The 12,534-nt window shown below is 38.4% G+C and overlaps 2 protein-coding genes across 2 annotated transcripts; one reads left to right on the forward strand and one right to left on the reverse strand.

The window, feature by feature from the left end:
- The first annotated feature begins 1,190 nt into the window (after positions 1-1,190).
- LOC116847661 (cytochrome b-c1 complex subunit 9-like) lies at positions 1,191-1,931 on the forward strand. The gene is made up of 2 exons (XM_032822890.1): positions 1,191-1,477; positions 1,794-1,931. Exons 1-2 carry the CDS (start codon positions 1,334-1,336, stop codon positions 1,827-1,829), a joined length of 180 nt encoding a protein of 59 aa, XP_032678781.1. The 5' UTR covers positions 1,191-1,333; the 3' UTR covers positions 1,830-1,931.
- Positions 1,932-1,975: 44 nt separating this feature from the next.
- On the reverse strand, positions 1,976-12,331 carry LOC116847660. Its single transcript, XM_032822889.1, has 15 exons — positions 12,140-12,331; positions 10,725-10,912; positions 10,053-10,235; positions 9,629-9,842; positions 9,279-9,496; positions 9,006-9,191; positions 8,495-8,645; positions 8,093-8,299; positions 4,544-4,605; positions 3,850-4,032; positions 3,388-3,601; positions 3,003-3,217; positions 2,735-2,929; positions 2,386-2,524; positions 1,976-2,316 (listed from the first exon to the last, which is right to left on the reverse strand). The coding sequence occupies exons 1-15, from the start codon at positions 12,153-12,155 to the stop codon at positions 2,168-2,170; spliced, it is 2,520 nt and encodes an 839-aa protein (XP_032678780.1). The 5' UTR covers positions 12,156-12,331; the 3' UTR covers positions 1,976-2,167.
- Positions 12,332-12,534: the final 203 nt, after the last annotated feature.

The following is a 12,534-nucleotide window of genomic DNA, read 5'->3' on the forward strand; positions in this document are numbered from 1 at the left end:
AATCCACGAATTACGGTTTGAACTGCTTGACCATCCACCTTACTCACCAGATCTAGCCCCAAGCGACTTCTTTTTGTTCCCTCATCTAAAAATTGCGCTCGGAGGACAGAGATTTTCGTCAAATGAAGAGGCAATCACCTTCGTGAACAATTATTTTGCAGAGAAAAACGCCGAGTACTATTTCGACGGGTTACAGAGATGGGAGCATCGCTGGGAGAAGTGTGTAGATTTACAAGGAGACTATGTTGAAAAATAAAAAACAATTTTCAGAAAAAATGACTTGTATCTTTGTTAGGTCGGAAACTTTTCAGACCACCCTCGTATACTATCCACTATGTTACCCTAACTCTACTCTACTCTACTCTACTCGATTTATCGGACAGCATTGAGTTGTCATGAATCATGAAAATACTAGATGCTTGTGACTATCATATTTTTCAGCCCTAGTGAAACTAATTCGTACTAACTCCAACTCGAATTATCGTAAACACCCAGAATGTAAGTTGTAACCTTATAACCTAAATCTAATAACAAGATAAAGAAAACGCTATGATTGATTTATCACCGAAGTTAATGACTGGATTAATTAAAGTATAACGGAAATCGAATTTTCGACGCCTTAATCTAGAATTTTTATAAAATATATGAATGTGAAAAGAGAAATTATTTGTAGACCACCACGACCTCAGTTTCGTCGAGGGAAGTAGCGACTCGTAGTGGAGGCTTCGGAACTAATTTTCAAAAATAACGAGGCCGATATTTATAGACTGTGTTATGCTGTACGGATCATTTCATTGGCTATAGAGTATCTGAAGATGAATTTCAGGCGGTCTTAAATGTAAGATCCGACTATGAATACCGGTTTAAGAATCTGGTCGTGCCTGAGACGTCCGTGTGTTTGAGAAAACTAATCTTAAATTTTTTTCGCGTAATGTATATAATAAATTGTGTAGTTAAAATGATCATGTTTCCTTTATTCGTGAGAATTTAGAGAAATGCTATTTGTGCAAATTTCATCTATTTCATAATAATCACAGTGTAATCTCGAAAGAACAAACTCGAATTTAGAGGTCAACTGTCGTAAAATTTGCTCACAGTCATTTTATAATTGCATAAGCGTGATCGTAAATATTTGTAAGTGAATACAACTAATTAGAATAAAATAATTAGTGAATAAAACACTCTGATTGGTTGACTCTTACATTCACGATCACGCTTACGCGATTGTAGAATGGCCTTTATCAGCAGGTTGTAAGCTGTAGCTTATTCGCGACTGTGCTTAAAAGTTGTAAAAACAGCAATTAAAAGAAGAAAGTAGTGAAAATCAGAAGAAATGGCCAAGTTCTCCACAACGTTGTACAATATCTTTCTTAAACGAACATCCACGTTCACGCTGACGGTTTTAACTGCGGCTTTCGTATTCGAGAGAACTTTTGACTTAGCCTCGGATAAGATTTTCGACACTGTTAACAAAGGAGTAAGTGTACATTTTCATTAAATAGTTCTTTGGTATCTAAGATTTTCTGTGAACATTATGTTCGACGCTTCTAATTAAAGTTAACTACTTAAGGTGAGGTTAGGTCGATGTGAATTATTCCCTTGTAAAGTTTTGCGTAATTGGAGAGAAAATATAGTATATTGTTTATTGTATACTATATTGTGTTCTTGTTTTACGTTTTCTTAGTATTAATTAATCATTATTTCGCACGAGAACATGTTCCAATTTACATTCCAACACACGAATCGGAATATGACACTGATTGCATAACAGTCATTTAATCCTTTTTTTTCAGAAACTGTGGAAGCACATCAAGGATAAATACGAGTAGTGAATGGGATACTAGGAAGAAATGAATGTTAGCTTTATATTTAAGTAACTTATATGTCGCTATTAGACATGTAAATAAACAAGAAGTTCAGCAAAACAGCTACTCAGAAGTTTCTCATTCTTCGCAATATATTTATTGGAATAAAGTAGGATTGAACTTTTATTATGATTTCTCATGTATATGTAAAAGGATAAACAGTCGTTCTATGATTATAATTAAGAACACAGTACAAATATTATTTGTGTTACAAAGCAGCATTATATACATAAATGAGTCTTTTGTATTGCAAGCATTTTCTCAAGTGTAAAATATGCCTTATCTGAGTATTGAGCTTATTTCTAAGTGCTGCTGGAGCTGTTTGTAGTAGGATCTATAAGGCGACCAGCAAATAGTGTTTCACCTGTTAGCACATCTACAATGGCAAAGATAAATGGCCTGTTTGCGATGAAGGTTTGCGTCATCCCCATGAGAGGTATAACTGTGAGTTCTGTGAACAGAAGCGACATTGATAACAATCCATGAGCTAGATTGAAGATCTTACACCTAACAATATTACCTGTTACCGCAACAGCAATTGTTCCTTCTTCATTGACTTCTATTTTAGCATTTTGTATTATGTTCCCTAGTCGCACATAATTATTAGGCTGGATGCCTGTGAAATTCGCTGCTGCACTGAAAATGTCTAGTATACCCATCTGAAACAAGAGTATGTCTGTGACGATCATCACTGTACTTTACAGAGTTGCACAGTAATAGCAGGTAATGATTGGAATTAGTAATGATAACGTTGTAATATTATTAACTAGCTGAAATTACTTGGCGTGTGGTTATCATAAAATGTCAAAGGAATGAAGTCGAGGAGAGGAGATAGGGTCAAAAGATAGGGTCTTAATACAACTACTCACGTTCATCAAAGGTGTACGTAAGTCCACTTTGCTCTCGATACTGAATCGTGGAATGGCGACTACTATCTCGGTTTCCGTGAGGGCTGCCAACAACGTTCTCATCGGCACATACGACAGATCCTTGGAGAGGATCTGGAGATTCGGGTCGGTGTTTTCATGAACCGGTAAGAATATTAACATAGACGTCCTGCCGTCCTGAAACGAGGAAGCAATGAATTTTCGGAAATGCGTATTCCGTGAAGTGGATAGTGAAGGTAGAGAATCTTACCGAGTACGGCAGCTCTACCACTTCGGCGTCGAGGGAACCTATATAGGCATATCGATATTTGGAGTTGTTCTCCATCATAGGGACGTTTTGACAGCCGCGCCGAGGCACTTGGAAGCATCGCATAAGCGTGGCGTCTTTGTCGAAGGATTTCAGCCAGCGTCCTTTGAAGTATAAGGCCGAGGTCAGCAGTAACTGGGTGTCAGGATCGAGAGTGCCTGAAACGATGATGTGTAACTTCAAGAGGATCTCTACAAGCGCGAGGAGCTGACGAGCTTCGAGATTCAATAAAAGTACTCTTGCTTCAATTGCACAACCCGATCATCCAAAATTCCCTGTTCAAAGGAAAGTATCTTTGGTTATTCTCGATAGAACTTAAGTCAAGTACCAGGCTGAACGATTGAATTGATGTTATTCCGTGTGGCTTCGCGAACCCAATTGTTGATTGTCTGCGTCGCGCCATTTACATCTGCGAAATTCAACTGCTGAATATTGGTATTGTAATGCCGCTGTAAGGCAATCGCGTAATTATCGGACGTTAAAAGAGTGGGATTGGCCCACAAGTGAGTCGCCACATCGATCTCCGTGCCATTTCGCGAGTTCTGAAATCAAAGTGTGAAAGGAAAAATCAGGCGGAAGAATTTCCGACAGAAGAGCAAGAGAGAGAGAGAGAGAGAGAGAGAAAGCGATCGAGACTCGCAGTCGCAGTAGTTTCGATAAAATTTATCACCTTATCGATTTCCTGCTGTCATCTTCGCGTGAATAAGAAATGAAGGTCATTTCCATGCATTCACGGCATTGAAGTCGCAGCGATTTTAAAAAGCTTTCGTCGATTAAAGCCTCAATCTACCTTTAGATTCGCGAGGGTCAGTCTGGCTATTCTTCTGATTGCGTGTTCTTCCGGCGGTAATCTCAAGGCTGACAGAAGCTCTTGGCGTGTATAACCACCGGTGCCTTCCACCAGACTCATGAGAGCAACTTTCGCGCTGGATGGGGACAGTATCACATTGCCATTGGCTTCCTCGTTCACTCTCTATAATTATATACGTGTAATTATAGAGTTTTTCAAAGATTCTTGGAATATTCCAAACATACGATATATGTTTGGATATAATTTGGCTATATATAGTTTGAAAAAAAAAATATATATATATATATATATATATATATATATATATATATATATATATATTTTAGAATATCTTTAGAACTTAGGAATTTTTAGAAAATATATTTTCATTAATTGATTTTATTGAATGTGAAGAAACGTCATTTTATCTGACGTAAACTTTAAGTTTTAACGAACGAATTTTCTAATCAAAGAAAATTCAGTTATTTTCCGCGGGCTCGATATGCATCCCACACAACACAACTAAAATCGGGACATAAAAAGTCTGAAAGGCATCTTAAAGACGTCTCTCAGAATGTAAGATATCCCTAATAGATGTCCTTAAGACTTATGTCCCGATTTTAGACGTTGTTGTATGGGATCCCTTTAGCTCATCCTTTTCTGGTCTTGCATCCTCCTAAGAACTTTCTCTCACCTGCAGGAGATCGATGTTGAAGAAGTTGTATCGCTCCTCGGCACTGATCGCGACTGGAACGACTGCGGGATAATGTCAGTGTTAATTTCGAGCGCAACGTGCAATTGCCTACAACGAGATACTCGTCTATGTTCCTACAATTACTACTCCGTGCGCATTACGTTTTCATCGCACGCGACATCGACTAGCAGCAGCGTGTAGAATAGCGCGAATCGCCATCACAATTCATTCGGTTCTGCTTGAGGATTCGCGTGTAAATCTCGCGGAAAGTGCCGACGGCTAATCACCTCTGAAAACAACTTGAGCGCGGGGTGTATCGACGAGCGCTTATCACATCGGTGGTATTTCAAATTACGGAATCATCATCCTACGGATATTACACACGGAGCGTGACTAAAGGTCAGTACATGATTCTGCTGGCTACCGAGAAGGATTTTCCTTGTCCGACAGATTGGCGAGACATTCCCTTTTACGACTGGAGACGACAAAAGCGAAGATATCAAGGAAACGATAACGCCGGGATATCGAGGACCAATCGCAAAGCCAAGCGGGTGATTTTAATGCCTGTCTAGCTGATGTCGGACAATTATGTAACTGCGTATGGGACGCGGCCCGGCTGAGGCCATCGGCGATTTTGATTTATAATCGGACTGAGAGAGATAGGCAATGAGAACGTAACATCTCAACGTTACCTTCGAGCACGATTACGTTGAACAGGTTTAAGCGACGTGGGGATACGAAAATTGAGGATTATCTTCATATCAGAACCGGTCGCTACTTAGCGGATAAATATTCTGACAAGTATTTGATGGGATAATGAGAACGAAAACCTGAACCCAGGCGACAGTCTCGACGGAAATGAAGAAGTATTTGAAAGATCCCTTCCGCGCGACGTCACTCCCTTTCCTTGTTTTAGTTTCAAAGCGATATACCTGCAAAGGTGCACCAGAGGATCCACGGCGAGGACAACCGCATTTTCGAGATATGAAAGTGGACGCACGGACCGCCGACACACAACTGGCGAACTTGTACGAATATGTATTTTGCGTGACTCGCACGACGCGCGGACGACGGATAACGGAAACTTGCGATGCTTGGAGATGCTAACAGCCACACTTCCGGCTAAGAATCGTCCCCACTTCACGGCGGCTAGATACTGATTTGTTACTTCATCGCGATGAAAATATATTGTGCTCCAACACGCGAACGAACTGACCGAGCGACCATACATAGCCGCGTCTCACACGCGGAACGGGAATTCGCGATAATGTCTTTCTCCTTGGATTAACGGAGGACACGCACCGATCTCTCGCGGTACAACGAAGAGCCGTTTTTTTTTATCGAAAAAGGAAATAGTCATTTACCGAGCGCTTCGAGTTATTAATGAGTTCCTTTTCGAAGAACTTCCTGAATTAGTGCAATAAGTTAGAGTGAAACATGTATATTTTGTCTCATTTCAACTTATAGCATTAATGTACGCTGGTTCTTCGAAAAAGAATAGGCTTAATATTATTGTTAATTTACCAATGTCAAACAAACGAAAGAAATGCATCCTGTGTCCTTCTGAGAACAAAAGGATCGCGCGACTTTTCCAAAAGTAAAGTAAAAGCACCATTTGTCGGATACGTACCTAATCCTGAATATTCTTATCGTTTTAGTATTTAAATGCGAATATATTTCGCATAGAAACGTGTAGGATTAAATACGTGTCTGAGAGTTGATATTTTTATCTTAAGCGAATATTTTTCCAATTCTGCTTTGTTTCTCTCATTCTTCTATTTCTTTTAAACAAATAAGTTAACATACTTTTTATATAATCTAATGTTCTTTTTTTTTAATAGAGCCTGCGAAAAGCACGAAGGCAAATTTCGATGAATTTGGTTATCGCAAATATGTGAATATGAAGATAGATTTAAGTGACCCGCATCATTTATACCGCGATAAGGCCTAGAGCAATATTTACAATGACGTCGAAACGTAAACACGGTTGTGAAACGGATAAGAGCGTGCAAGAGTAGATCTGCTACGGAATTTCCACACATAACGTCATCGGAATACCCAGCTAGAAACTCGTTTAAAACTATACTTGTGATCACGTCAAGACAGAAGTTTAATCGTTTGTCAAAACTGAAGGAAACGGCAAATTGTGTAGTAGGCGATCATACGTATATACGGAGTGAATAGCCGCATACGGTTAGCAGGAATGTCGATAATTGCGAGAGTCCATTGACAGGTAGTCGCATGCGATACCGCAGAACGATTTGCATTTCGGTGCTAATGGAACGGAGAAAACTCGCGAAGAGGAAGCATCGATCAACATTCCAATAAATTGGCTTAGTTATTAATTTTACTATGTATTCATTAATTATCAGTAATAATCCCTCGCTCGTGAAAGTTCCCAAGAGAAGGCAACGAACAAGCCGTTCTTATGAAATTTTACATGGTCGAGATTGAGAGGAACGGAATTTTGACAGAAACAAATAAGAAAGTCCAATTTTCTTTGTATATCTACATATTATTAGATTATTGGAAAGAAGAGTGGCGGGATTATCTAGATCTTTGTGTTTAACGCATACATATGTCGGTGATATCGCGATGCATTACGCCTAAATAAGTTCATTCATTCTTTGGTATAACGACACTCGATACAACTCACGTTCAAACATCTCGGACGTATCGAATGAATGACGTAAATCGGTAAGATCTTCGTGAACTTAACACCACACCGAGGAACATCACATTCTATTTCTATTGGCGATTGTAATGATACACGACTATAGACTGCGATCTTACGCAATCCACAGAGTATTTAGTAATACTATAATACACACATTATGTGTGTTCAACGATAATATCGCTATCGCTGTATCTAAATTATAAAATACATGCAGCATTTTCTTGATGAAAAAAAGATGAAATAAAGATAGTTATTCGCGCATTCAACGAATCTCCAAGCAAATAGGACTCACGATCAAATCGGAGAAGCGATTACATCTCAGATTTTCAAACACATTACAATATTCAGTTAGCCACTACGACATAAATATGAAGTAACGCATGCAATTCAAAGTAGATTCTACCTGTGCAGGATATTTTACCTCCAATGTCGCGCTCACATATTTTCGGAAGTATTAATGACAACAAAAAAAAAAAGAATTAATATTGTATAACAAATGAAACAATTTTCCATCTACAAAGCAATTGTACCAGATAATATACTCCCGTTAAACAGACAATTTCCTTTGCTATTCTTTATACATCTTAGAATGTGCGATCCTGCGCAAACTTGTGGTGAGGTGAGGTGAAACTTCCTACGCGTACTACCAAATAACTGTTAATATTAGAAGAGGAAATATAATAATATGTGTATTAATACTTTGTACTTAGCGCAATTAAATGATCAATACGAGAGGCCTTTTCTACTTGATAAAGAGGGAAGATTCTTAGAATCGCTTGGTGTGTAAGCGCTACCATTATCATAGAACGAAAATGTGTTATAAATGCGTTTCCACCATTCACCAGTTAACAGATAACTTTACGACTGTTTACCGGGTTTGGGAGTCACGTTCACGGGGTCCGGTGTGTATCGCGACGGGAATTCCTGTTCCGGTTTGGCTATTATCCCGGATGCATCCAGCGGATTCTTCACCTTGCCCATGTAAAGGATAGTACCTGTGGACTCGTCCTCGATGTAGAACACGAACGGATGATTGGCATGGAATGTGCCCTCTTCTATTTTGTTGCCAAGCTGCACCTCTGCGCCAACAACAAGAGAACGCGAGTGTAAGAATCGCTGGCGAAGAAATCATACGATCTTCAGTTTGTGATCTCACAAATTGTACAACAATAACTGGGACAGGCAAACTGTTGTCAGGACATTTTGATTAATCTTTCTATTACTTTTTCAAAAATTTCTCTTATTTTAAACGTGTAACTTATTGGAGAGCGTACCGGTAGCGGCATAAGCGATCGTGCCGTTTTCGTTCACTTCTATCCCAGTCTTATGCACTATGTCGGACACCTGCAAGTGTCTGGAAGTTCGTTTTGTCTTCGCTATGCCCGTTAACAATGCGGTATCGTCAAAGATGTCACGAATACCAAGCTGTTAGAAGAGAAAAGAAATGTATGCTAAAATAAGCGAGATATTATGATGGTAATCACATCTTTAAGACTTCTGGCCTCTCGTCACTTCAAGTTATAACGTCAGAAGCAAGGAAATTCAAAATTTTTATTCAAAACATTGTATGCTAATTTTACGATTGTTTATTAATTGTTAAAGCAAAAGGAAAGTACTCAGATTATTTGAGAAGTGTGTTTAATCGATTGCAAGTGTCACTTTTGATATTATCTTTTTCCTTTGCCGTATTTTGCGGGAATTTTGAGCCTGCATTTCCTCGCTCCTGACATCATTAATAATGAGTTCCAGGATCAGGAACCTTACCCAACAGCACGAATAAATTACCTCGCGTAAAGCATTTTCCAAGTGGGTCGTAAATTCAAACTTGAATTTTGGAATCCAAACGTTAAGCGGCAATTCCTGCATGGCCCATATGTCTCTCGCCAGTATGAACGGATTGATCTCGTTCAAAACGTGATCCAGCCCGGTTAATGTGTTCGGCAATATGATGTACATGGCGAATTTAGATCCCTGAGAAGAAATTCATCTTAGCAGTATGTAATAGCAGTAGTATACCGTTTATTTTTAAGATTACACGGGATTTTGTTTTCTACATACGTCGTATGGGATCCGGAGGATCTTCGAGTCAAGTCTCGAAGACTCGAAGTAGTAAAATCGACCCATGCTGTGCATGTACGGCACGTTCACGCTGTCGTTAGCGTTGATGTGAAATTTGGAGACGCGAGTCATCGCAGGCGCAAAGTACTTGCGGCGCCAAGCGCCTTTGAAGAACAACCCGTTCGCAATCAGCATCACCGAGTCCTCCAGGCTTTTCTCTGGAATATAAAATCAAAGTTAAACACAAACCTACTGCTACGAGATATCAAACGTAGAAATTCCAAGATCGGCGGATAAAACGCGATTCAGTCGAAATTGAGACAGATTCCACTTCCACGAGATAGACTCACCGTCGCTTATCATTTTCTGAATGTGTCCATCTGTGATGTTATAGATCCAAGAATTAACTTTCATTGCGATAGTATGCACATCGGATATATTGTCGTTGATCACGTCGGTGTCGTAAAAAGATTTTACCGTCGCCGCATAGCGTTGTCTGGTCAGTACGTTATTATCAATGTAGATGCGCGACCCAATATTCAAAGTATATGCTGGGGACGGAGTCTGTAAGCGAATGTCGCATGTAGCTTTATAATATAAACCGTGTATTTAAGATAAAAATTATATCGTACGATATGATATATCGGTATATTATGTACAATTTCTCAGTAAAAGTTAAAGTATAAAGAAAATTTTAGATTTGATATTTGAGTTTTTAAATTTATTATATTAATTCACATTACATATAATTTGATGTATTAATTATTGATTTACTTGTAGGGATTGTAGGATACTGCTGAATCTCTCCCGAGTGGCCACCAGGCTAACTGGAAGTTGCATGACACTGGCAAGTTCATGAGCGGTTTGATCCTGCGCTCCTTCATACAAAAGCACTAATGCCAATTTGATGGAAATCGGCGATATCAATACGTTGTCTGGATTTGCTTTGCCAAGGTTCTAAAAATATCAAAAACATATGTCAGAGCTGCGAGCTTGTCGTCATGCAAGATAAATCTGTTCAAAATACGATTTAAAAGATATTTAAATATAAGTAATATCCTAGATAGCACGTAGAGAATTCAAAAAGAATTCAATCGTATGTCAGCAATTCTGAATTCATTTTCAGATGTAAAAAGAATTCTTCAAAGTTTAGTTCAGAGAGAAAAGAATTCTTTTCTCAGGTAGCACAGATAATTGAAAAAGAATTCAGTCGTGTGTCATCGAGTTCATTTTTAGATACGAAAAGAATTCTGTTCACTGAACTGAACTCTGAAGAATTCTTTTTGCGTCTGAAAATGAATTCATTTGGTAACATACGATTGAATTCTTTTTGAATTCTCTGTGCTATCTGGGACGTCAACATGTTTTCTGTCATTGTTAATGTGCTAATGAAATATTTGTATCTCAGTCATTCATAAATTTGCGACAGACTACAAACGTGAATACCTTGAACAGCATCCAGTCAAATACGGTGAAACGCTCGCCCTGATAAGGCACGAAGTCCTCGTCGTCGTCGGATTGAGCCGCGACAGAACTTGGCGATGAAGAAACGTTTGCCTGTTGAGATGTTTGCGTTACAGCACAGATGCCTTCTCTCGTGAGAAGCGTTACGATCGAGAGACACAGTAGATACCCTGCAAAATTAAAAGTTTTCTCTGCTCAGATGTCCTTTTCATATCTTGAAAAAGATATCTCGAATTCGTAACGTTCAATTTTTGAGACGATACTATTCAGTATAAAATTGATTAATAAGTTAATTTATTGATTAATAAATAATGGTAAAATACTTTTATATATACGAATCGAATAATTAATTTTAAATGTCATCCCAGATAGCACAGAGAATTCAAAAAGAATTCAGTACGTCGCCAATTCTGAGTTCATTTTTAGATGCAAAAAGAATTCTTTTCACCAAACTGAACTCTAAAGAATTCTTTTTGCAACTGAAAATACAGTGAAAATTGGTGACATACGACTAAATTCTTTTTGAATTCTCTGTACTATCTGGGATGGTAATTTTATGGTTTTCTTTTTATACTAAATCGTTATATTATGCAGCGAATTAATATTTTATCTTTATTTTTAGTATTCCCCTCTTATTGACGTACACAGAAGTGAAGGTATAACGTGTTTCATGTTTCTGAGAATTTTCTACAATTACGCGTTTTAATAATAAATTCCCGGTTTTTAATCTGAATTCTGTGATTTGTTTAGTACGCGTTATCAACGACACTTCCGATTAGATAATGCAATTCGATAATAACGACTATACAGATGTTTATCTAAACGGAAACCTCGAGGAAACCGCATTTTTGTTGGCGGTCAGCTACCTCAATTGGTAAATAACCTTGGACTTTTTATATTCTATGAGAGAAAAAGAATCTCAAGGACTCTGACACTGGCCTTCGATGTTGCGCTTTTTTTACTTCTGCACTTTATTTACATATTCCATCGCGGCAAGTTTACTCGAGAGGATTCAATAGATACACAAAAAAGCAAATGAATAAAATAGCATGACGATTAATGGCATACATGAAATTATTATATCACGTAATAACTTTGTAAAGTAGAAGTCACGTGACGAATTGAACGTGACGAATTTAACATATTGCAATCTCTTAACTAATTATATGCACTTAATAATCATAATTATCTCTTTAACAGAATGTCACAATTTCTAATATAATAAAAGTAAAAGTTAATAATATGTTTTGTCTTTTAAACAGGAATATTTAAAAACCAAGACGATAAAGAATGTCCAGTTTCAGATACATGTCTCTAAACGTTGGTACTTTTATTTTGTTTATACAAAAAGCTGGATTTCCGTCAGTAATAAATTTATAAAAAAAAGCATTGCTCACCTAACTGAAGCCGCATGATTGCTAATTGTTCACTATACAAAGTCAGAAGTTGTTGGCGTCTTGCGGCGAGTTAATCTCCGGGCTAGATTTTCGATTTTTGCAGCTGACGTTCGCAGACAGGACGATCGAGCGCGCGTACTCCGATGTACCGTAAAGAGTAAAACCGGTCAGCCCAACGATCCGGCAGATTATACAGCCTATGCGCGAAGAAGAGAAGTGGTAACTCGCACGGGAGAGACGTGCGAGGGGTCCTCCCGACAAGAGGAGGAAGCATGGTGGTGAGCGTGACTCAGGAGCGAGCAATTTTACACGTGCTAAATCGTAAGATAATGTGCGCGATAATACTCGCAGATGTATAAAATCGGTTGGATCGTTGACGCGTGACAAATGATTTT

Source organism: Odontomachus brunneus, unplaced genomic scaffold (genome assembly GCF_010583005.1).
Source record: "Odontomachus brunneus isolate Ranch 3 - 2012 unplaced genomic scaffold, Obru_v1 Obru_scaffold_082, whole genome shotgun sequence".
Lineage (NCBI taxonomy): Eukaryota > Metazoa > Arthropoda > Insecta > Hymenoptera > Formicidae > Odontomachus > Odontomachus brunneus.